At 43.1% G+C, this 21,713-nt stretch overlaps 1 protein-coding gene across 1 annotated transcript; it reads left to right on the plus strand.

The window, feature by feature from the left end:
- The first annotated feature begins 1,988 nt into the window (after positions 1-1,988).
- On the plus strand, positions 1,989-20,339 carry LOC142814127 (uncharacterized). The gene is made up of 7 exons (XM_075892057.1): positions 1,989-2,006; positions 8,649-8,782; positions 9,322-9,422; positions 10,351-10,451; positions 13,159-13,359; positions 16,238-16,301; positions 20,250-20,339. The coding sequence occupies exons 1-7, from the start codon at positions 1,989-1,991 to the stop codon at positions 20,267-20,269; spliced, it is 639 nt and encodes a 212-aa protein (XP_075748172.1). The 3' UTR covers positions 20,270-20,339.
- The last annotated feature ends 1,374 nt before the right edge of the window (positions 20,340-21,713 follow it).

The following is a 21,713-nucleotide window of genomic DNA, read 5'->3' on the forward strand; positions in this document are numbered from 1 at the left end:
TATTGCGCGGATAGCAGCTGCACATGCCACGTTCGCTCCAGCTTCGTCGTCTGCTACGAGGGGCCTGTTGCACCACTTGGACCGGAAGCAAGATTGGTGCCGCTTTCAAGGCATGGCTGAGGCGGAGAGTTTGGCAACTGAACAGGTCCTCTAAACGTTGGTCTATACTACGATTATTGCTGGGCGACCAAGCAAGTATAACAAAGAATACTGGAGTCTACAGCGTATGCTCGTCATTGTTTTCGCCCCGGAGTGCCGTCAAAAACGCAGAGACGTAAACTACAGGTAGCGCCAGCTAGCGCGTATCGAGAATACGAATACCAAAAGTAGGCGGGCTCGTTTCCTGTATCACCGGTGAGAGTGCGCTGAACGTTGAGCATTTACAGCACATTCCTCCGTGATTTACAGTGACTCTAAAGGTGGATAAATGAGAATAGTTCGCTGGTATATCAATTGTGGTAGCCTGTAGGCTAAGTCTGTGGTATACTAGGATCTCATTAATCTATATCAAGTGTAAATTTCACTACGCGCCACCTTGAGCGAGTGGCAGAAAGAGCATCGTTGGCACTCTTACTTCGAAAAACTCACGCATCATTTATCTTTAGGTTTTGAAAAGTAACACCAGAAATGATTTTTTTTTCTTTTACCTCTAAACCCGAGTGGGCACGTTTAGATTTACCGAAATCCTCTTACGGTAGAAAGAAGAAATTTCGGTAAATTATGGCACTGGAATAGAATTAGCCCAGACGACAGGCCAACGGCAATTATCACTTACAGATGAAAAGCGCATGCGAGTTGGTCGTCACTCGATGGTAGCAAGTTTTGGTATTTAAAGAGACCGATTAATTGGTAGGTGCTCGCTTTTGGGCTACATAGTGCATGCTTATAATCGGCAATAGTTTTCTCTCGTCATTGCGTGAAAAAAAAAAAACAAAAAAAGACCAGTACATGTATGTATAAAATGCGTCATTAAAATAGTTGCAGCAATTACATGATTCATAAACTCGTTTTGTTCCTGCATTTATTTCGCGAACTTATCGTTGCTGGAACATTTATCGAAAGTATTCGCCGTTTCTTTCGGTATAATAAATGTTCCCACTCACTGACACATATCATGAAGCTATGAAATTTCTGATGGATTTACTGTTAGCCTGTTACATTCTCAGAAAGGCGGTATAACCATGCAGTGTGGGTAGTTCTCAGTCGCAATCGATATTTGTCTGTATTGCGATGTTAAGCAGCACAGAAATACGAGAGCGGGAAGAGCACGCACACGCGGTGCACACAAATACTGATTTGCAACACGGCTTCATTCGCTGAAGTATGGCTTCGGGAAACACCTGGATGCAGGAGTGCAAACATACATTTTGTTACTGCGGCAAGGAGCAAAAAAAAAAAGAAAGAATTTCAGACACGCCCTTCAGGTCTTCAGATGAAGCCCACTGTCACGGCAGCATGACCTCCGTGGCCGTAGAGTAGCAGACTACAGAAACATCTCAGAGGTCGTTTTGACCTTGTTTGGTTTTTGTATTCAAACACAGATGGCGCAGCAAGTCAGCGTCGGCCCCTTGGCACGTTGTTGTTGCGTTTCAGCGCTTCAACACAGATGGCGGCACAGCGTTACGACGAGAAAAAGAGACAAAGGAGACATCAAAGTACTATATGGTACCCTGATTTGATTGATTGATATGTGGGGTTTAACGTCCCAAAACCACCATATGATTATGAGAGACGCCGTAGTGGAGGGCTCCGGAAATTTCGACCACCTGGGGTTCTTTAACGTGCACCCATATCTGAGCACACAGGCTTGCAGCCTTTTCGCCTTCATCGAAAATACAGCCGCAGCCACCGGAATGTGATCCGCGACCTGTGGGTCAGCAACCGAGTACCTTAGCCACTAGACCACCGCGGCGGGGCTATATGGTACCCTGAAATAGTTGTTGCAGAATACTCCAGAGACTCAGAAAAATTCACAAAATACAGCAACAATGACGGAGGATGGCATGGTGAATGCCTTCTCACTACACAAGAATTATGATTTATGATGTAGGAGGTACCCTGCAAGTGTGCTTGTCGCAGTTGTGCGTGTGAAAGGCCGCTCTTGTAGTTGTCCTTTTGACTTTGCAGTGCGTTGCGCGCAGGCCTGGCGGTTTTTAACACGTGAGTGTTATGAAAAAGCTCACATTGGCTGCGTTGACCCGGTGAATGCAAATAATAATTGTCAAGGTCCCAGAAGTAATTGAGCCCCAGCATTGTGCCTGACAATCAAGAATTCTACCTTGGGGTCACGACAGGTCTCGGAACTAATTTCAAATAGACCCTAATGTTTGTGAAACGTCATTTGTGGTTGCAGTGCTAGCTATACAGTTTTATCAACATTACATATGTATTCCTATGACGTCAATTGTAGTTAGGTGCAATCCACTGAAGCTGATTTATGTGGCAGTGTTCAGGGCTACCATACTCGCGAGCACAAGCGCTTGATATCAGCTTACCACTTGTTGTGTTGCTAATATTCATATTGCTTTTGAGAACGTTACGCAACCGTAGACAACACGTTACATAAAACATATGTGGTCGCTTAACGTATGTCAGTGCGTGCATTTGTACACAAAAAATACAACACCTCCACCTTCCATCCGAATGCTTCGTATAACATAGATATCTGACTTACGTGGAATCTGCCGAATTTATTTCTTTAGGTAAGTTAGCACTTAACACTATAATAATAATGATAATTCCAGAGCTTGTACACGACGAAATCATGACGTTATTACGAGAAACGCCATAGAGGATTCATTTTCACCCCCTGCGGTTCTTTAACCAGCAAGTAATTCTAGGGACGCGTGTGCTGCTTGCATTTCGGGCGTACCAAAGTGAGGCCACTGTGGCCAGCGACAGTACATTGATTGATTGATTTGTGTGGTTTACCGTCCCAAAACCACCATATGATTATGAGAGACGCCGTAGTGGAGGGCTTCGGAAATTTTGACCCCCTGGGGTTTAACGTGCACCCAAATCTGAGTACACGGGCCTACAACATTTCCGCCTCCATGGGAAATGCAGCCGCCGCAGCCGGGATTCGATCGCGCGACCTGCTAGTCAGCAGCCGAGTACTTTAGCCACTAGACCACTGTGGCGTGGCAAGCGACAGTACAGTACAACAAATGTTTTTCACTGAGACATGAAATTTTTCGTGCACCTAAAGCACCGTTATAATTGATGTACTACAGATAAGTTCTGTGGCTATGAGTAAAACGTCTTTAACAGTTATTTGCATAATTCAAGATTCAAGATTTTTTATTGTCTTTTTTTCATTTTCACCAAATGCATGCATGTCTGGATCCTTAGCCTATTGGCTAGTAATGGATCCATTAAAAACATAATACAAATGAATCAGGGGCTATGTATGTACAATCACATGTTTGGTGGGAAATGTAGTATATACAGGTGTTCAAAAAATTGTCCATAAAAAGCATGTGTATGAATAGGAAAGATACAATCAAGATAATTTACAGTGCTAAAAACAAACGCTCGGTTTATACAAAAACTATAAATAAGACAGCTGTGTATAGTTCTCATTGCAATAACACACATACAGAAGACCACACGTCAGGACTGCAGTACATCGTCAGTGGTAGAGGCTGCAAATTTTTATCGTCGTCCCCAAAACAGCAGCAGTAGGAAAAACATGTACAAGGTATTAAAAGTTGATGTTATTTTCCTACTTTTTGTTCTTCGATAAGCTGGATGTTGTGTGATGCAAGAAAAAGTCTTTTAACGCCTGATCTACCCTGGTTGATTGTAAAACGGATGACGAGAGATCATTCCAAACTTTAATTATTGCGATAGCAATCTTAAGGACACTCTCGGTTGGATTTTTCCGCCGTCATTCACCTAGTATGAATGATTATCTGTATATATGAAAACGCAAGAAAAATAATCCAGAAAGAACCTCCGGCGTGCGGAATGGAATTTCCGCCCTCTTGCTTATGAGTCCGTGGCGTTAGCTTCTGAGCCACGAAGAAGTACCTCCTACAACGTTGAAACAGCAAGCGACTTATTTGTACCACTTACTGCTGGCGATACCGATCTCGGGGATACTATCGCGTTTTCAGCATTGCCTACCACATAGCACAACGACCACGCGTCGCCAGATTATCACGACTTGGCAACGCACGCTGATGTGTTCATCTCTCACGCATACATTGTCACGTGGAGAGGGGAGGGGGGGGAAGACGCTCACGCGTGGGCACGCTTATATCTCGCGGTGAGAATCGTTTGTCTTGGGCTTTTACCGGAATGATTCTGTTGTAGTTACCGGGCACAAAAATGTCACTGCACTCACTGCACAGTCTCCGTTTGCGATAAGGGCGCGCTTAGAGCGAAATATCAACTGAGACGCCTATTCACGTTCATCTGTGCTTGTGAGCACGTTTAGTGCGCCATTTGTGCGTGAGCAACGTGGGGCATGTTTCAATGTACTTGCCATTCTTTGTTTGACATTCCAGTTTGTTGTTATTGTATTCATTGCTCCACCTTTGTGGCAGAGCTGTGGCATTTTACATATCGTGTATTTCTGTTGTTCAGTCTCAGTGTTGTTCAGTGTTAATTTTAACGAAACACCACTTGGATAACTTTTGATGAACACTTGTTCCAAGACGCCAATAGGAGAATGCTCGTCACTGTTGAAGCATACGCTACAATAACATACAAAGGCAAAGCATGCTGAAAGAGCCAACAATCGAGAGAGAGAATAAATAGACAAAATGCACTATGGTTATCTATATTGCGTCTGGTTTGCTACTGTAAACGTGGGAGGTAAGACATAATTAGGGAGCAAATGAAAGAGATATAAATAGAGGCACATATCATAACACGCACACACTGTACCGTATCACAGGTGGTCACTCAATTGTGTTGCGTTCAGGAACTACAGGGCTTTCTGGGATGCTGTGCTTTTAGACTAGGCTCCCTATATCTTTTTTTCCCAGTAAAATGCCTATAATCGAGTCTTCTGAAGGCACCTTCGATAGCTTAGCGATACTGTTCAAATTGGAGACAATGACCCAAGAGATGATCAATAGTCCTTCCACAGTTGCAGTTATTGCGCATCGATGAATCCACCGTATCAGTGCAACAGCTTAATGAATAATTTAACGCTACAAACCGAGCCCGAGGATGCCGTTGAGCATGAAGCTTTGAACGTGACGATGGTCGATCGAGATGGTACCACGAAGCCGCCCACCGAACTTCCCGAGACGGAACCATTCGTGTAAACATGATTTTGGTTAGCAAACCACATATGCAAAACGTTCAATTAGATCTGTTTGAGAGCTGCAGATGACAGACTAGCCTTCTTTGGATATCCCCGACACTGCATGGCACACAATTGGTCTTTTCAGGCACCACTTCGGAAATAGCGGTGTGGTTGCGGACGACGTCTCCACGAGATGAAAAGCTGATTGTCCGCTTAAACTTTGCAAGGTTCAGCTTTCAGTCTTTCTTGCGGTAAGCTGGTGAGGAGATGGCCAGGCACGTTGAATGACTCACGAATATGCGACCAATGTGAGACGACAGTTATACACAACGAAATGGGCGGGGCTTTGACGATGACGATCATAGCTACATGGCGCACTTTGACAACCCAAACCTAGTGCGAATGACTTGGCGTTGAATGTTGCGCAGGACCCGGATGTTAGTTCCTTTACGTTGGAAAGCACTGACTTACCCCAAGATGACTTGGACGTGTTCCACGTTTTACCAGCGATAAGTCTCATTACGTGTTAGATAAAGGTGAGCCTCTTCGTCAAGTGCGAGATGTGAGTACTCCATGAAAGCACTCCGTCGTTAATTACGCCCAGAAATTGGTGCCATCTCGTATTCGAAATCCTTACGCAATCATCGACTGAAATGGAATACCGCAGATTCTAGGATTAACAAACACAACATTATAGTACCCTGCGAATGTGGGCGCTGATTTATGTGACGAAGACTCATGGCGGTGGAGCTTACACAGCCCGGGCTTGGATTTACAACTACTGGGTGTCCGGAGGGCGTCGGTCATCGCGGAAGGTTTTCACCTTTCTGAGCCGACCTGGGTGGCGCCGCCGACTACGCGGTTGAGAGGGCCTTAGAACCTCGTTAAACTAGTCTCTCTGGTGTTCAAATAAACTTCTTTGGATGCATGTACACGCTATCTCAGCAGCCAACTCTTTTTCTCGGTAGCGGTGTAAATGTTTGGGATCGGTGCGATCGTAGACAAATATTCTTAGAAATCTGTCCCTTTTTTTAGCAGGAACAATGATCGAATTCGAGAGAATGTGTCTATAAAAAAAAACTGCGGCTAAACGAAGTACGAAGGTACTCGGCTGCTGACCCGCATGTCGCGGGATCAAATCCCGACTGCGGCGGCTGCAATTTCGGTGGAGGCAAAAATGCTGTAGACCCGTGTGCTCAGATTTGAGCTGGCGTTAAAGAACTCCAGGTGGGCGAACTTTCCGGTGCCTTCCACTACGGCGTCTCCCATAATCATATGTTTGTTTTGGGACGCTAAACTTTAAATATTATCAATGAAGCGTGATATGATGTTGCTATGTATGTCCGGTACACTGTAAAAAATATCCGTGTTTTAACGTCGGAGCAGACCGTAGAAACTACAGAGTAACATCTGTTTCCTGAAAAATAGCGAGACTGGACGTTTAAAGCACAAACTGTGCTGCGGTTTATGGGAAACAGCAGGAGTTGCCGTAAAGCAGCAGTCGATGTTTCCGTTCTTTCGCTCCTTCCGTAAAACACCAGAAAAACGTATGTCTTCTGTACTTCAAGAACACGCTTCCGTGATTTGTGTGCACGGCGACATACTGGCTGAACTTTGACCATTCCCCCCGTTCGACAATGATACAGTGAACTAGAACAGAAAGTTAAGCGACAGCCATGGGCAATGCCTTGAGAGAGCTGTCGGCGACATACTGGCTGAACTTTGACCATTCCCCCCGTTCGACAATGATACAGTGAACTAGAACAGAAAATTAAGCGATAGCCATGGACAATGCCTTGAGAGAGCTATCGTGGCGGGTGGCTAACGTATACATACAGCGGCAACGCTGCAGTCGCCGACTAAGATGAGGCGTCCCACAGTGTGTAAGGAATGCGCAGATTCGCATTGTACGCTCATGGAAAGTCAGAAAACGAAGACGGAAAGTGTGATAACTGGGCAGGCTTTGATGAGGAAATTAAGCTTAGAGCAACATTGGGTTCGAAGATAGACTAAGAAATACGAGAGAATGAGGAAGAGAAACTGTTCATTAACTCACAATGGAGAAAAAGAGCTGCATGCAGGATCACTGGAAAGTGCCAGTATGGATACATATATATATTCGGAGAGGCGGAGAAGGATAGCAGCGGTAAAAAAGAAAAAGAGAACGTTTCAGAGTTTTTACCGATTAAGGAAGAGGATAATTACAGCATTATGATACTTCACCGCAAGGGAAGCTAAATTTACTATTAGTAGCGAAGTCGGGTTGCCATAAAAAGTTATAAAGCGAGACGATATGGTGGGCCAGCCTTCGTTAGTGTGGTCACACTGACGAAGGCTGGCCCATCAGCCGAAACATTTGTAATTAGTAAAGGTGTTTCGGCGTACGTCGTGCTTTTTCGCTTCCGATATATATATATATATATATATATATATATATATATATATATATATATATATATATATCGTCGAAAGGCGCTGCACTTCGTTTTCAATCTTGCAAGATTGAAAGCGAACAGGTACTTGTACTGCGTCTATGAGACTTTATTGACAAAAGATAGTGAAAAAAAAACATACCCGTCCAAGAATCCCTGCATATATGTGAATCTTGATGGTGTGCATAATAGTTTACGTTTTTTTTTTTTTCGTCACATCGTGAGAATGCACGACACACAGAAGAAGAGACAGTGTACATGTTCTCCTATTTTCGTTCCTTTTTTTTTTCGTGCTTGCAAGCCTTGACTTGTTTAGTGAGAGCAATCCTATAATCGTAGCTGCGTTGTATAGTTGGCACACCAATTAACACGCAGTCAATGAAACACAGTAATGAAGTGTATTTTAAAAGGGTGCGGTTTGCTGTTTCTTTGTATGAACTCGTTGTTTTCACGCTGTTTCGCACCGTCAAGCCTACCATGCAAGCTCAAGCCCAATAATAAAATTTGGAAGGCTCGGGGAAACGTTTGTTCTTTTTATGAATTCATGAGTCTACTCGGTGAACACCGACGGCGACTTCACTTCGTCACCGAAGAATTCATCGGTTGTTGAATGGTTCTCACTACCTGCGACGAGAACATCGATTCTTCAGAACTATTTCCCTTTACACCACTTTTCCTGAATAACCGATAAATTTTTTGCACCACCATAGCTCTTCCCAACCACAACAGGCCAAAAGAAAAAAAAATGCGTTGATGGTCACACAAAATAACACGACTGCTGCGGTGTGTCCGGCCATCACTGCCCAATAGAATGGGTGCAAGATAGCATCGGTGCATCGTGGTGTCGGCTAGAATACAAAAACAAATTGTAGGCAGGCGCTAAAGTAGTCAGTTTGCCCCAAAGGGAGCGTCGCGAGTTCGATTAAAAGCCGCACCACCCGCCGGTGCCGTTTCAGCTGAGCGCCTCCCTTCGTAGCCTAAGAGGGCGCTACGAGCGTCGTGTACATCAGTCACGGCTGCATCTGCTCCCACAAAAACGCCGGATTGCCCCGGAACTTCTCTTCCTGCCTCCAAGATTCCTGTGCGCAAGGTCAGTAAAGCTGCTAAGACTCTTTTGCAACCAAAATCTTCGGGACTTAAAGCACAGAAGCGAAAAAAACCCCACAACGAGGACGCGCCCGGGGTACGTTCAAGGCTAGGCCTAACAAAGCACCCGCGCCGACCCAACACTGGCGCGGGCGCAACGCCGGCTACTAGTGACCCCAATGCCGAAGTGCCCATGATGCTGTCCGCGTTCGACATGGACACCACACCACCTTTGAGTGCAACAGACAAAGCACACGTGTTTTCCATGCCTGCACCGCTTGCAAGTCATACGTTCATTACTACAAAAATAGGTGTAGGAGACGACAGGGGCAGGAACTATCACTTGGCTGTGTGTAAACTTATTTTGCCATATTTGGCGGAATCTGAGTGACAGCCGTGAGGTACGATTGGTGCTCGCATTTTGCATGCAGGTTGTGTTGCATCTTGTTATTGATTTACGTGCTCAGGACCAAGTAGTGCTAGCAGTTCATTTGTTTGGTTCCTCACTTGTCAAGTTTTTTGGCGCACTCTTCACTTGTTCAGCTCAGTGGTCTCTGGCACCCTACGTGGTCAAGGCAGGCGGCTATTGTCAGAGCTCTCTCACCTTCCTGCGAAGTCCATCACCTGGCACACATCACAATCAGGTAGGCATTTATTTCACCGTTATCGATCATTACCTATCTTATAAACAGTTATAAGGTGCACTCGCATGCCACAGCTCATACGAGCTAGGCATGTAACATGTCTGTCGCTATTATAAGGTGAATAATGAAACACGTGTTTGCCATGCTTGCATCGCTCATACATACCTTATTACTAAATTAGGCACAGAAAACAGTAGGGGTAGCAACGGTAACATTACTGTGCGTAGGCATATTTCAGTGCATTTTGTGGATTTTTAGTGTCGGCTATGAGGTACGACCATAGTGCTCGCACGCTGTGTTGCACCTTTATTGAGTTGCGCATGCAGGAAGCAGTACAGTGAACAGTTTAATTCTTCGGAATTATATGAAGCATTGCTTGCACTCAGCAATAACGGCATTTTTCCTTTGTTAGTGTCACTTAATTGTATTATTGTGGTGAAGCCTGCTGTTGAGTTGCATCTTTGTAGTTTGAGGATGTCACAGGTCTGTTTGTGCACGCACTCATTAGTGATCTCCTCGGTGCCCATGCACATGGCTGTTATAAGGTGCACTTGTAAGCCGGATCAGCAGGAGTCTGCTGTCACGTACACACCAGGCGTGTACGTGTCTTTGTCGTCTTATCGAGCGCAGACAAAGCACTCGTGTTTTCCATGCCTGCATCGCTTGCAAGTCATACGTCCATTACTACAAAAATAGGTGTAGGAGACGACAGGGGCAGCAACTGTCACTTGGCTGTGTGTAAACTTATTTTGCCGTACTTGGCGGAATTTGAGTGACAGCCGTGAGGTACGATTGGTGCTCGCATTTTGCATGCAGGTTGTGTTGCATCTTGTTATTGATTTACGTGCTCAGGACCAAGTAGTGCTAGCAGTTCATTTGTTTGGTTCCTCACTTGTCAAGTTTTTTGGCGCACTCTTCACTTGTTCAGCTCAGTGGTCTCTGGCACCCTACGTGGTCAAGGCAGGCGGCTATTGTCAGAGCTCTCTCACCTTCCTGCGAAGTCCATCACCTGGCACACATCACAATCAGGTAGGCATTTATTTCACCGTTATCGATCATTACCTATCTTATAAACAGTTATAAGGTGCACTCGCATGCCACAGCTCATACGAGCTAGGCATGTAACATGTCTGTCGCTATTATAAGGTGAATAATGAAACACGTGTTTGCCATGCTTGCATCGCTCATACATACCTTATTACTAAATTAGGCACAGAAAACAGTAGGGGTAGCAACGGTAACATTACTGTGCGTAGGCATATTTCAGTGCATTTTGTGGATTTTTAGTGTCGGCTATGAGGTACGACCATAGTGCTCGCACGCTGTGTTGCACCTTTATTGAGTTGCGCATGCAGGAAGCAGTACAGTGAACAGTTTAATTCTTCGGAATTATATGAAGCATTGCTTGCACTCAGCAATAACGGCATTTTTCCTTTGTTAGTGTCACTTAATTGTATTATTGTGGTGAAGCCTGCTGTTGAGTTGCATCTTTGTAGTTTGAGGATGTCACAGGTCAGTTTGTGCACGCACTCATTAGTGATCTCCTCGGTGCCCATGCACATGGCTGTTATAAGGTGCACTTGTAAGCCGGATCAGCAGGAGTCTGCTGTCACGTACACACCAGGCGTGTACGTGTCTTTGTCGTCTTATCGAGCGCAGACAAAGCACTCGTGTTTTCCATGCCTGCATCGCTTGCAAGTCATACGTCCATTACTACAAAAATAGGTGTAGGAGACGACAGGGGCAGCAACTGTCACTTGGCTGTGTGTAAACTTATTTTGCCGTACTTGGCGGAATTTGAGTGACAGCCGTGAGGTACGATTGGCGCTCGCATTTCGCATGCATGTTCTGTTGTGTCTATTGATTTGCGTGCTCAGCAGTTCATTTCTTTGGAATTGCACGACACATTGCTTACACCCGACAACATTGCGAATTTGCACGTCACTTAGCCATACTACTGCTTAACTGCAGCTAATCCAGCATGGGAGTCCTTGTGTGTACCCAAGAAGTTGGTGTATGGCAACAGAATCAAGCGATCGCATATGCGAAGTTTTGGGTGCCCTATCTTGAAGCCACCCATTTCCATCTCTTGCGCGTACTACTGGCAGGCTACGGTGCAATTCATACTTGGTATCAACTGTTTGATTAGTCAATATATCACAAAAAGCTTTAAGTAATTGTTTAAAGTAATTATGTTTCAAGCTAAAATTTTAAAGTAATTGTATTCAATATTGGACCTGGCTGCACTTGAGAGGCTGAAGCTGCTTTCACATATGTGCAAGATATGAACATCTGTTGTCAACATTAGCGATATAATGGATAGCATTACTTAAGTTGTGAACATGTGTAATGTTGGAGCATATGCTAAGCTCACTTTTGACTGCACATTCAGGAATAGCCTTTTAAGAGACCCAAGTTGCGCAAGTATGGGTGCAGTTTTCTGTAGAATTTGTGCAGTTAATGTTACAGTCTCCGTCATTATTTCTTTTCCTTGCGCCGCCTGCTTCAACTTAGTTTAAACATTTGTAGCAGGTCAAGAATATTTATATTCACTGTGCTCTTATATAGAGGACTGCTTAAAAAGCATTGGCTAATGTTCATATGAAATTGAACATAACCTGACATGCTAACCAGATATTGGAATGATTCTACTATTGTAGACTGTAAGGTATTATTACCATTGTAGCAGTGTTTTTATTATAAAATTGGGCGGTCTGAAAAAGTGCACAAGCCAGTGAATGTAATTTAGCAAAATAAGTGCTCTACCTTCATTGCAGCCATAACATCAATGAAGAATGCCCACTTGCCGGCATTGCGCACAGACATTTTCAACATTGACCGACTACTTCGAGCACTACCACTATCACAGCAGTGTGTTGGGCGGTGCCCTTTGCCCTTGTGAGCCTTGTGGAGCTTTGTTTAAAAACTATCAGAGCCTAAGAAGTCACGTCTTCAGACATCACAAGAAGCGATGCAGCAAACAGACTGATGATGCGTTTGTCTGCTCTGTGTTGTCATGCGGGGCGAGTGTGCCTACTCGCACGGAGCTTCTTGGTCACATAGCTGCCCATCTGGAGAGTGGAATTGATGCTGTTATGTGTCCTTTTGTGGGTTGTGGTAGTGTGCTGAGGTCAGCAGGTTCCTTCAGAACACATGTTTCAAGGTATCACCGGGGCAAAACTGCAACACAGTGCACGGAAGTACCTGAAATTGAATCCAGTTCAGATCAAGAGCACAGTAGCACACCCCCTGCTGATGTTGGAGATAACTGTGAAAGGGAGTCTGGTTGTGACAGCGATTTGCCGCTGAACCCCTTTTTTTTTTTATAGTGATGTCATAATCGTGGAGTGCACGCCATTTTCCTGCTCATATGCTTTGGTGTTTACAAAAACAAAAGGAGCCTTTTTTATTTTGCAAACAAAATCTGTTGCAATCAATGCTCTATCTCGTCCACTTCTTTTTTTCTTGTCTATGTGGTTTACGTCCCTACCTTTCTTCAGCCTGAACCTACTAGCCAACAACATGTTCTAGTAAGCTGGTGCAGTAGTTTCAGGGTGGTATTCCCCACCAGTCTGTTTTTTGTCTTCTTTTTTTGGCGTGTCACAGCTGTTGCACTCAATTGTAGGGTGGTAATATAGTTCTACATTTCAATCAGTTTTCACTTTAATATCTCTACAGATGAATTCATCTATTATCAAGTAACTGTTATTTACTTTGATTTTTGGAATAATTGCAGGAAATCTTCCAGGAGAGGATGGCGGCCTGTGCGCCTGCATTATTTCAGATGATGGAGGAGGCGCCGACGAAACATACTATGGAACTGGTGGTGCGCGTGAGAGACGAAGGACAAAGAGAAAAAGCAGTCCAGGTAGCTGTGCTACCATTCCTCTGCGCGCATTTTAAGGAAGACAAGAACTACCTTTACCAAGTATTTGAAGTAAGTTTCACTTTGTTGCATTATGTTAGTACAAAACTGGACAGTAACATCTTTTCAGAAAGTGATGTATTGGTTTGTTGAGAACAGCTTTAGGTTCTAGATTTTATAGAATACAGTCGATCCCGGGTATATCAAACTATGATATATCGAATTATTGGCTATATCAAAAAGTTGAGAGATCCCCTTGAATTTCCCATGCAAAAATACGGGACTGCTGTACACATCTATCGAACTCACGCACAGCAGAACATCCGCTAAATTGAACTCTGAGCCACGCTAAAGCCCACAAATTGCATTTTTCCTAACAAATAATGATCATTTATAGCCACAATTCGACAAGTTCCGATCCCTTTTCGCGTGCAAGTGACTAAAAGGGGGTGCTGAAAAGTGAAACATTGAAACTCCATCTTGCTGATCTAGCTCGTTGCACAGCACTTGTGAGTGCACCGGTATGCTTGATGTGCGATCTGCAGGTTTTAACGTGGGGGCATGGTGATGACCGAGGGCACCAAAACGAAGTGGAATGACTTAAGGAAGTTTAGTGATCTCATTGCGATGTTCGCATTCAATCGTGTATGATGGCATGTGGGACTGAAAAGCGTGGCCTTCGAGATGTGCAACTTCATGAGGTATTTTGGTGCTTCCGGTTTTAGAACGCTCATTTCGGAGGCTACGCTTTTTTCTAGCTTTCCGCACCAAAGCAACAGCTGTCGGTTACAAAATGACAAAGCCACAAGTGACATCGCTATCACCAACATGCTGACGGTGGGAGCTTGCTCGTTTGTGGGCAGCATCGCCTTTTGTGGCTTGTGGACCTGTGTACTTCTCGCCTCGTTACTGATAAATCATCATTTGGAAGTCGGCGCTACACATTGATACGCTCGTAGCGATAAAAATCATGGCTGGTGCTAGGAGCGACCTCAAGTAAAGCACAGTCGTGAACTGTTTCTTTGCGGGCTTTGTGCCAGGTGACGACTTTGAGTGCGTCATGACTGCTGTCAAGGGCGTACAATGCCTCAGTAAATTCTATGCCTTGTTAGTGTTTTCGGGCACCATCTCGGACAGCGAGCGGCTTCATTGGAGCAGAAGACGACGTCGCTGGTTCTGACTGCATGGATGCCGAGATGATGCCCAATGTTGACGGTGCCGTGGAATTATTGCTTTCGCCACCAACGCTCTACGGAGCTTACATTGGCATTCAGTGCCACTCAGCGCTGTTGTGGCCGAATGAGCTGAATTTGCTTACTTGGAAGGGTCCAGTGATATTGAGGACAACTGAAACTTGGTGGCACGCAAAAAGAGAGAAAAGTTTACAGACTATTTTCAAGTGAAATGAAGTGCGATAACTTGCAAAAGTAGATGTTCAGGCCTTGTTCTTTATCATATTGTGAGAGAATCATTCTTTAAGTGCTTGTTAGGATTTCAAAAAACTGTTTTTAGGTCTGAGATGCTCTAATTTATGCCTTAAATACACATATTTTGTGTTTCGACTCATCGATATATTGAACTACATATATCGCGATCCCCTTCGAGTTCAATATATCTGGGATCGACTGAATGCTGTGCAGGTTTTTAGCACAAAACAATAGCTTTTTCAGTTGAATTTTGTGAAAAAAGCTGCTTTTGTATAAAGGAAAATTAAACTTTGACTGCTGAAATCAGTTTTCTTCTAATTTCACAATTTCTGAACTTTGAGCAGACTTAACTTTTTTACACTTCTTAATCGATGTATTTTCTTCCCATAAAGAACAAGTGCAATGCTACCGTATGAGAATTTAGTGACCGCTGCAGCAAAATTTTTTGACAGAACAAATATGCTAAACATCCAAAAATACCTAATTCATGAATTGCTGGACACAAGTTAAAAGGAGGATAGTGTAGCTTTGCATATCTTTTGCCTTTGTGCTTCATTTTAAGGTAATTTTGGTGGCTTTGTACAGCAGCATTATTCATTAAAATTACACCGGAACACGCGCTTTGTCACAAGTATCAGCATTTGAAGATAGTGTAAAAAAAAGGCAATTTTCAATTTTTTTGTGGAACTTACTTTGGTTATCCGCATTGTGTCGTAGTCACAAAAATGTTCTGAAAAAAAAAATACACTGCCCTTGAGCCAACAGTTAGTGCGGGCAGGTGCCATTGTTTCATCAGAGCCACTAGGATAGGGAGTGAAGTCCCCAAGCATCCGACTATAAAGTTCACAGAGTGAATGAGAAGGAACGTAGCGCTGTGAAAAGTGAGACTTCATGCAACAAAAACTGTGTTGGGGCATGGTGCACGCATGGTGAACCACAGTGCACAAACTTGGTTTACTAGCCTTTTTCAGGCTCAATGGGAAAAAAAGTGTTTGTGTGCAATCAGAGTGCTCCACATGCACAAAGCATTAGTTTTTTGCAATGCACTGCAGAACAATGTTTCTCGTCACTTTGGCTGTAGTGCCTCATTACGACGCAGTGAGGAGGGCACTAAGAATGGGAATAGGCCAGAGTTGTTGCAAGATGTTGCTCACTTTGTCCCTTGCTGTCGCACATGCAAAATAATTTTAAGCAATACTATCACCACTAACATTGATATATTGACCTGCAATCATTCAGAGTTGTCTATGATGTTGCTGTAATCCAAAGAGAAAAATGAATCAAAATGTGAGCAGGTTTTTTTGCGTGCTCGCTATCCATTCTACTTTGCTCTAAAATTGTTCCAAGTTTCAAGGCTCCTAGGTAGGTAATTTGTACTTGGTGCACACAGCCTGCAATAGACCAGGAACCATGGTGGAAAACGGAATTGCAGGGATCGCATCTCTGATTTATATATTGGAATGGCCGCAACTGTACATATCTCTTTGTGCTTTTGTGTACATGGGATATTTTTGCTCATCCAGGAGGGAACAAGCATCACTGAAAAGCTTGCCGAGTTGCCATCAACGCCTACAATCATTGCACTGGGTGAGTTCCCTTGTCGATATCATTATGTGTTGATTGTTGTGCGAGGAGGTCAAGTAAATTGATGACATTTTACAACATGAGTGTGAGCCTAACTCCAGCTACAAGGTGCAGTAGATACTTATACACTTAAATAACAGATGTTGTCGGAGGAGAAGAGTGGAAGATGAGGGCAGACCTGCAACTGGGTTTTATTCAGTACACTCATGCAGGGAACCTGCGTTCATTCTGATAGTCTGAGTGAAGTATCACAGACACAATCATTGCTTTTGTTCATTAGGAAAAAAGCCTAGGCAAGCTCAAGTGCCATTGGGTCACAACTGCATCTCAATTCTTGTCTTTGCCAGTAAAGTCTGCCATGGTTTACTAAAAGTAAACAATTCGTATGCATTTAAGTTGGGCAGGTGAGAACCTTGTCTGGTCTTTATCAAGGGCTGGTGTTCCCTACATCATTCATTTATACATTGACCTGTATGACCAATGTTAACATTCCTCCATGTCTGAGTGACTTCGTTATCCTACTTGACGAGCGCACGTCGAACTCAGTGGGGTGGCACTTAGTGCAATCTTGCACACCTCATAGAGGCAATGCGGGGTCTTAGCATTTACCTTGAACGGCACAGAAGAGTAACCTTCACCCACAAACTAGCTCACCAGACAAAATGCTGTGCTTTAATATTAACCCAACTTTAACATCAGATCATACATTCTGAACATATTTACCACGAGCATGTGAAGACTTATTTTATGATTGTGCGTATTCGAAGACTGAAAAAGGCCATTGCACATTTTTTCAAAGGAAGCCTTGGAAAAATTTTGGGAGCGTACAAACCACTAGTAGGGTGTGTAAAATTGCACTAAGTGCCACACCTTTTAGTTTGTTAGTTGCTTATCAAACCAGGAGGAATGTTTACATCAATCAAACAGGCCAATATATATATGAACGGCGCAGGGAACACAAGTTGTTGATTCCTGACAAGGGTCTTATCTGCCTCTGACTTCAGTGAAAGTCCATTGATTACTTGTCAGAAACTATGACAGCCATTACTGGCAAGAATGAAATTCGGAGATGCAGCCTTGACCAATTGGCTCCTAAGCTTGCTGAGGTCTTCTTTTTTTTTTTCAGGAGGAAAATGATTGGGCCAGCGTATTTGGCTCAGATTGTACAAGAATTAATGCAAGTCTATGATGCATAGATGAGGAATTTGCAGACTGTAGCGTGTAACCATACGTGTTCTAAATGAAGCCCATTGACGAGTCTGTACCCATCCTTGTGCTCTTCTCATATGTTTCATTTGAACCACACCTTGATAACCTTAAAGGGCTCCAACACGAAAAAGGGCAGCAGGTGCGAAGGTGGCCAGAAGTCTCGCACAAGTGTGCACACAAAGATAATGAAGTTGGCCCAGAAGCTGCGTTTCAATCAGTGAAAGTGTGAGCATGAATCATACACATTTTCTGATGATATCCGGTTATTAGAGCTGAATATTATCTTGATTGTGGCTTTGCATTTTCAATTTAATTTGTTTGTAAGTATTATGAGCCTGGCGTTTTCTTTTTTTTTGTCCTTCGGAGTGTAGTCAAAATATACTGCTATTATTTCACAAGAGCCAGCACATGAAAATGCACTCTCAATTGAGATTTCTATATACTGTGAATTGTGCCAAGGACATATAGTATGTTGTGAAAAGAGAAAAATGGAAGGTTTGGCCTTAATTTTATCCTAGTTATCAATCTCACTGATGCTTCGTTAAAGAACCCCAGGTGGTCGAAATTTCCGGAGCCCTCCACTACAGCGTTTCTCATAACCATATGTGGTTTTAGGACATTAAACCCCATATATCTATCTAATCTCACTGATGCTTATGTTAAACAGGGTTTGGAAATTCATTCATCTAAACCAAGGGCATACACAGAACTTTTTAGGGGGAGGGGGCCCTTTTTGATCTGAACCAGAGGTCTGGGCAGGCAAATGGTAATTTTGCGCTAAGTATTTCATGGAGAAAAAAGTTTGGGGGGAAGGAGGGGAGAGGCACGGGCCCGGTGTGCCACCGCCTGGCTACGAATAAGTGTAGTGTATATTCACATGATGTTTCTTAGTTCAGGTCAAGCTCTTTCAGTTTTTTTACAGGATCCTCAACCCCCCCCCCCTCCCACCTCAGCATAGTGAAAAAAAACATTCTGTGATCAATAAACAGTGCTTAAAAAATTTCACTAAAGCTGCTGCTTGGGCGAGTTGGTTCATGATTAAAATATGTGCCGTCTTTTTTTGCGCTGGTAAATCTATATTAAGAAAGTTCAGCCATAATTTGTAGCTATATGTGGCACATAGAGCTTAACAGCAGAATGCAAAGTTGAAAATCAGTATAGGTATTCACCCGTGCATTCTGCTATACAATAGCAACAAATATTTCTGAAAATGTAACTGCTCATTCTGAGCATGATCAGAGCCAGTGGGAAACTTCTCAGGAGCGCCGGGCAGGCCCTATACATCCTGTGCATTTTTGCTGATTTTAGGTAGTTTTCTCAGTGACTAAAAGGGATATTCATATAATCCATACATCATTTTCTTCCAAACTTTTTGCTCTTTTAACTTCATAATATAGAATTTTTGTGAATTTTTTACCACTAGAGCTTGACTTTTGAGTTAATTGGCATCTATGAAAATTTGTAACACAATAACGGTAAAGTGCATAGCTTCTATTTTGCTTCAGTAGCTGTATACAAAAAAAATAATCAACTGGTTATCTTAAAATACATGGGAAATAATGGTAGCTAAGTAATAAAAAACTGTTTTGAGATATGGAATAAAGTTCAAAAACAGGTGAAAAGTGATCGCACTGTCAGAAACACTGTTCAATTATTTTGTTTAGTAGTTACAAGCTTGGTAATCACTGCCAAAGTCAATTTTTCGCCGTGGAGCCTCTCGCAATGCTTGTCTTGTTTTTTTTTTTTTGTGAGATGTCATTCAGCTCTATCTGCAACGTATCGTCAAGTGTGGTCAACGATTTCCAGCAAATTCATTGTAGTTTGGCCAAGCTTCAATCCTATCTCAGAATAGAGGCTCGTGTGATACTACCATTATTAAATGCAAAAAAAATATTCAATGTCGCCATTTCTAGGACTCTCACCCTAAACAAAGAAAGGAAAGATTCTGTGACTCAATTCCCATTAACTCAACACTTACACTGAGTCGTTCTCACACATTGTTATTCAGTTGCATCAGAAATATTAGTCCATGTCCATTAGAGCATACCCGTTGTCCCCATGTATATACGTGATTCACCTCGAAAGATGCTGAAAAGGCTGGGAGGTTTAACAATAAAGAGCTTGCTGGTTCAGCACCTCAGTACGTCACAGGGATTTATTCACATTAACAAGAAAACTGTACGGGCTTCAACGAAATTTACACTTCCTCAGAACCTTCTTTACCCCCAGCATCTAAGGTTATCGACAAGCACGGCAAATGCAAGGTGTAATGATGCTAGGAGCTGAAAGTGTTCCAACCTATGTATTCTGAAGGCGGATTGTGAATACAAAGGTGCACAGTGTCTTCGGACTGCTTTAGAAGTTACCCGACAATCTTCTATACACAGCTGACTCTAGACAAGCATTTTGACTTTTGTACGTCAGAAAATTAGGCCGTAAGCATAGAGCGAATGCAAGGGGCTTGCACTAGAGTGTGTTTTCACTGGCTACTTCCTTTTGGAAAAACTGGTTTTGAGCCACCAAAAATGCTGTTTATGAAAAGCACGAATGTGGATGCACAAAGGGACACCCCTCCCCAAATTGCAAAGAAAACAAAGCGATTTTTTTTTTCACATTTTGCTCTACCACGTGCCCCTACTTTTTGTATCAAGGGCCATATACATACACAGAGAAGGCATTATAAAGTGTGTGTAAGTTGCTTCTTGCATTCATTTGATCACTTGTTTTTCACATTCTTTTCAGGCATAAACATGCTGAAGTGATGAAGAATGGTGATGTAGCAAGCTACAGCACATGTATTATATGTAAATAAATTCATCTGTGTTTTGTTAATGTTGCATTATTATTTATATGGTATGCAGCAGCAGGGGTGGTTTACACACACACAGTACATAAAGACTGCATTAGTGTAGGTTGAAACAGTACATAAAATTGGACATAAAACTCAATCATGAGAATCTACAGGCAGCCACATAAACATTCCATTCCATCCCGTAAAACATCGGCTTTTCGACAGTACTGGTCAACAAAAGCTTGTGTTAGTTTTTCACAAATTAAGTTACTACCAAAACTAAGTTTATTTTATGCTCAGTGAAACAACTCTTTCCTTCAAGGCAAAGAAACTACACAAAACCTTAGTCAAGCACAGAAAAGCCATTAAACGAAACCAGGTGTTTTACTGAAGCTTCTGTTTTCATTAATAATAACGGAATAATTTACAGCCAGACTGCTCTACAGCGATCTCCGTTTATTCCTCCTCTAAATACAGCAAATTCTGTATTCCTACAAACAGAGTCATGATGTGTTTGAGATAACAGATTTGCTGTGTTTGGGATAACAGATTTGCTGTGTTTGGAATAACAGATCTGCTGTGTTTGGAATAACAGATTTGCTGTGTTTGGGTTAACAGATTTGCTGTGTTTGGGTTGACAGATTTGCTGTGTTTGGGTTGACAGATTTGCTGTGTTTGGGTTAACAGATTTGCTGTGTTTGAAATAACAGATCTGCTGTGTTCAGGAATACAGATATGATGTGAAAGAGAATACGGAAAAATGTATAACAGAGACTTCGTGATACGGAGCCTGCTGTTACTCATTTACAGAATGCCTCCGGCAACGATTTACCAGCAGCTTTTGCTGTGTACCGAGACATTTTTTTTTACAGTGTAATCCATTATTCCGCTAACGCCATTACATTATTTCAAGTACCAGACTCGCTAAAACAATTCGCATGCGCCCGCTTCTGTTCGTCCTTTTCAGCCCAGTATCTTTTTTTGTTCTTTTCCCGTCGGCGCTGAGCTAGCTACCTCGTAACGGCGGTTGAAGTGAACTCTATCGCGAAAGCACGCTCTTCCCCAGCCATGGTACCAGCTTTGAGCGCTAAGTCTCTTACTTAAGTGCCGTCTTATGAAGGCTTCGAGAGCTTTGCTACTGAAACTGCAGTTCCTCATCTAGACGTCGGAAGACTCCTAATAGTGGCTCGTCGGAACTGCATGCGATATGCGAAGAAAGCTGAAAAATATAGCAAAATAATGTCGAAAAATAAAACTACGCAGTGGGTATTTCTAAAGAGCCTGGGGGGAGTCATAACTCATTTATATGTCGCACTTTCCTTAGGCGCAGTATTGAATATTACAATGGGTTATGGCGGTCAGCACTACTCCTCCCGTAATGATCGATGCAGTGAGACTGTGCGCTTTTAATTTTA

This window comes from Rhipicephalus microplus, chromosome 4, assembly GCF_043290135.1.
Source record: "Rhipicephalus microplus isolate Deutch F79 chromosome 4, USDA_Rmic, whole genome shotgun sequence".
Classification (NCBI taxonomy): Eukaryota; Metazoa; Arthropoda; class Arachnida; order Ixodida; family Ixodidae; genus Rhipicephalus; species Rhipicephalus microplus.

Coding starts and splice junctions, on each gene's coding strand:
- LOC142814127 (XM_075892057.1), top strand. Junction 8,783..9,321: donor CCAAGATTCCTGTGCGCAAG/GTCAGTAAAGCT, acceptor TCACTTGTTCAG/CTCAGTGGTCTCTGGCACCC. Junction 9,423..10,350: donor CTGGCACACATCACAATCAG/GTAGGCATTTAT, acceptor TCACTTGTTCAG/CTCAGTGGTCTCTGGCACCC.